This window comes from Tribolium madens, unplaced genomic scaffold (assembly GCF_015345945.1).
Source record: "Tribolium madens isolate multiple individuals breed KSU strain unplaced genomic scaffold, Tmad_KSU_1.1 Scaffold_96;HRSCAF=242;Tcas5.2_LG5, whole genome shotgun sequence".
Classification (NCBI taxonomy): Eukaryota; Metazoa; Arthropoda; class Insecta; order Coleoptera; family Tenebrionidae; genus Tribolium; species Tribolium madens.
Window position 1 is genome coordinate 10,722,244 of NW_025401068.1, and position 2,978 is coordinate 10,725,221.

Below are 2,978 nucleotides of genomic sequence, written 5' to 3' on the forward strand. Positions count from 1 at the left end.
AAAAACAGGGCAAAATCTTTGAAAAATGTTAAATTTAAAATATACCTTAAAATTGTGGGTGTTTTCACGATTTTTTTGTGCTTTTCTGTTAACCCTTGAAAATCGGGTATTTTTTCTTAAAAAGTGGCTGTGTCCCTTAGGGGCCCACTACTAATAATATTAAACAGAGTTGCAATTTAAGATGCAGCTTCCTTGTTTCCGCTTCTAATAGCCTGTAGCAAAAAAACTTAAAAAAGTATGTTTCCAACAGAAATAAATAGAGTCAAAGTGCAAAATTTAAACTTTCGTAATTTCGACAGAATGTTTTTAACATTTTTTCCATGTTTCTGGTATCTTATCTTATACTTGAAATTTTTTTCTGGGGCGCGAGTTCTGGCGCCTTCTGTATACATGAGCGCCCACAGGGGGGGGCTAGTGGGGGCAGTAACCCCCCCCCTGGGATGCTAGTGGTTGCTATTTTATACAGTATATCCCCGGATTGAGTTTACAAGTGGAACAAATTTTTATCTTTGATTTTACACTATAACTTCAAAGGAAAAGTTTTTGCTTTACTTGAAACCAGCAAATCTGTGATTAGAACTTCATTATTCTAACTCAGTAGAGAGAAAAGTTCATTTTTCTCTTGATTTTGGACTAATTTTGGAATAATTTTTGTCTGCTTTTTAAATCCTATCATATTGGCGGTTTTATTTTTTTGACAACGATGTCGCTTTGACAAATGAGTTTTCGCAAGTTAAATAACAAAAATGTTCGTGAAAAACATAATTTTAATAAACAGCAACTCAAAGAAACAGCTTTAAGGTAAAAACCAAAGTCAGTTTTAACAAGAACTATATTTATTTAATTAATAAATTATTTGTCAAAGTGACATATAGTTGTCAAATAATTTAAACCGCCAATGTGATAAGACTTTAAAATCAAGAGAAAAAGGAACTTCTTTTTCTACTGAATTAGAATAATGAAGTTTTAATTACAGATTTGCTGGTTTCAAGTAAAGTAAAAACTTTTTTTTTGCAGTTTTGGCGTAAAATCAAAGATATTTTTTTTCCTCTTGTAAACTCAATCTGGGGACATACTGTATATAAAAAAGATTTTTTTAATTTTTTACAAACAGATTCCAACTTAAATTTTTATGAAACTACTATTTACATTTTTATCACGAAGTGAGTGATGAAAACAGACGAATGAAACTGTTATTATTAATTTCGACTCTTTTTTTTTGCCTCCCCCTGACCATAATTTTTGCGGGCGCCCATGCCTGTATATCTTTTTATCGTACTATGCGAATTTTTTATGTCTTAAATATGCGTTTTTATACTTTGTATATCAAAACTTGTTAGTTTTTAAAATAATAATGTAGGTTTTATCTAAGATTTGTCTTAATTTTAAATAACCAGCCACTTGATTTATCTTGGCAATCATTAAAATTTCTCCAAAATAGTGATTTTAAGGTTAAGTCTGATTTATCATGTTTTAATTTTAATTTTAAATTGAATAGGATATGGCGTATACATGAAAAGATTTTAAAAAAGAGCACAAAAAAATGAAAAGATGGCAGAAAACTATTTATTATGTCAAAAATAATTGAAAATTGAAATAAAAATATGTAATTACAAATTCAATTTACTTTTTAGGTTAAGATATTTGTGAATAAAATTCAGAAATAGTACAAAAATAAACTTTATTTATTTAAAACAATAAATACATCTTTCATTGATTAATAATGATGAACAGGAGCAACAACTTTAACATGTTGAGGATGAGCGGCATGTCCTTTCCTTTCAACAACGGCATTGAACCCATTGTGATGGTCAGCGGTGTAGTGAACGGTCAAGATAGTACCATCGGGTTCATGGAGGGAGTATTCACCCTTGACAACATCCCCATCGCGAGTTTCATGTTGTTGTTTAATATCCCCAGTGTGGTGGTCCTCAACACCATATTTGAACTCGTATTTAGGGTGGGACTAAATTAAAAATTAAAAAAGAAATTATAAAATTTTTTGGTACTCACATAATGATGTTCTTCATGATGGATGGGAGCAGCGTGAACCACGGGGGTGGCGTGAAGTAAGGGGGCGGCGTGCACAACTGGAGCAGCGTGAACTACGGGGGCGGCGTGGAGGGCAAGGACGGGGGCGGTGTGTCCATGGGTGTGGTGTTGGGTGAGGGAAGAGTAGGAGGAGGCATGGCCGTGGTGGTAATCCTGAGGGGCGGCTGAAACCACCACCAATAAACAGGCACACAAAACCTAAAAATAAAGCTTGTAATTGAGTTAAATTGTAATTATTTGGTCCTACTTTAGCGAACATTTTGTTGTTTTGGTTGAATGGTTCAACTTGTTCTGTCTTTGGTCGTTTTTGGGTCCCACTTATATACGAATTATTGTCCAGAGTGATAATATGGTTATATAATTTTCCGATTCGAGAAAGGAACGATTGGTCAAGAGCGCAACTGAGATACTTTACTGAATTAATTAATTCCTTTTCTACTCATTATTATGAAAATAATTTAATAATTTAATTGTGATAAAATGTCAATTTAAATAGTTGATGTGCTTTTAAGAGCAATCGTTTTATATAATAATCAGTGATTGATTGACAATTTGTCAAAAAAAAATTAAATGGGAACAATGTTTTGAATTTAGCGCAATTGGTGCGGCTGGCCTGCAGCTCTAATTTCACTTTTTATATTTGTTGAATAATTGATTGAAAGAGAAAAATGCACAGTGGGAAAAAATGAGGAATTTTCGGTGTTGTGACAGTGCGCGCAATAAGAAATTTTAATTCGGAATTAATTACAGATTGCTTTATTATTTTTTAGCCGGCAGCTACTTTATGTCTAAATTTAAATTCTCAACAGTTGAAATTTAAAAACAGATAAAAACAATCACAATTTGTTTATCCTATCAAATAGCGAAAAACTAATTTACTCCTATTATTTTTTTCACTTTTTAAAACAAAAAATTAATTAATGTAT

The 2,978-nt window shown here is 32.0% G+C and overlaps 1 protein-coding gene across 1 annotated transcript; it reads right to left on the reverse strand.

The window, feature by feature from the left end:
- Positions 1-1,664: 1,664 nt before the first annotated feature.
- Positions 1,665-2,410, reverse strand: LOC123013609 (cuticle protein 8-like). Its single transcript, XM_044412243.1, has 3 exons — positions 2,300-2,410; positions 2,014-2,250; positions 1,665-1,966 (listed from the first exon to the last, which is right to left on the reverse strand). The coding sequence occupies exons 1-3, from the start codon at positions 2,309-2,311 to the stop codon at positions 1,718-1,720; spliced, it is 498 nt and encodes a 165-aa protein (XP_044268178.1). The 5' UTR covers positions 2,312-2,410; the 3' UTR covers positions 1,665-1,717.
- Between the last annotated feature and the right edge of the window lie 568 nt (positions 2,411-2,978).

Excerpts from the sequence above, each read along its gene's own strand:
- LOC123013609 (XM_044412243.1), bottom strand. Across the intron at positions 1,967-2,013 it reads ATCATGAAGAACATCATTAT|TCCCACCCTAAATACGAGTT; the intron begins GTGAGTACCAAA and ends TTTTTAATTTAG.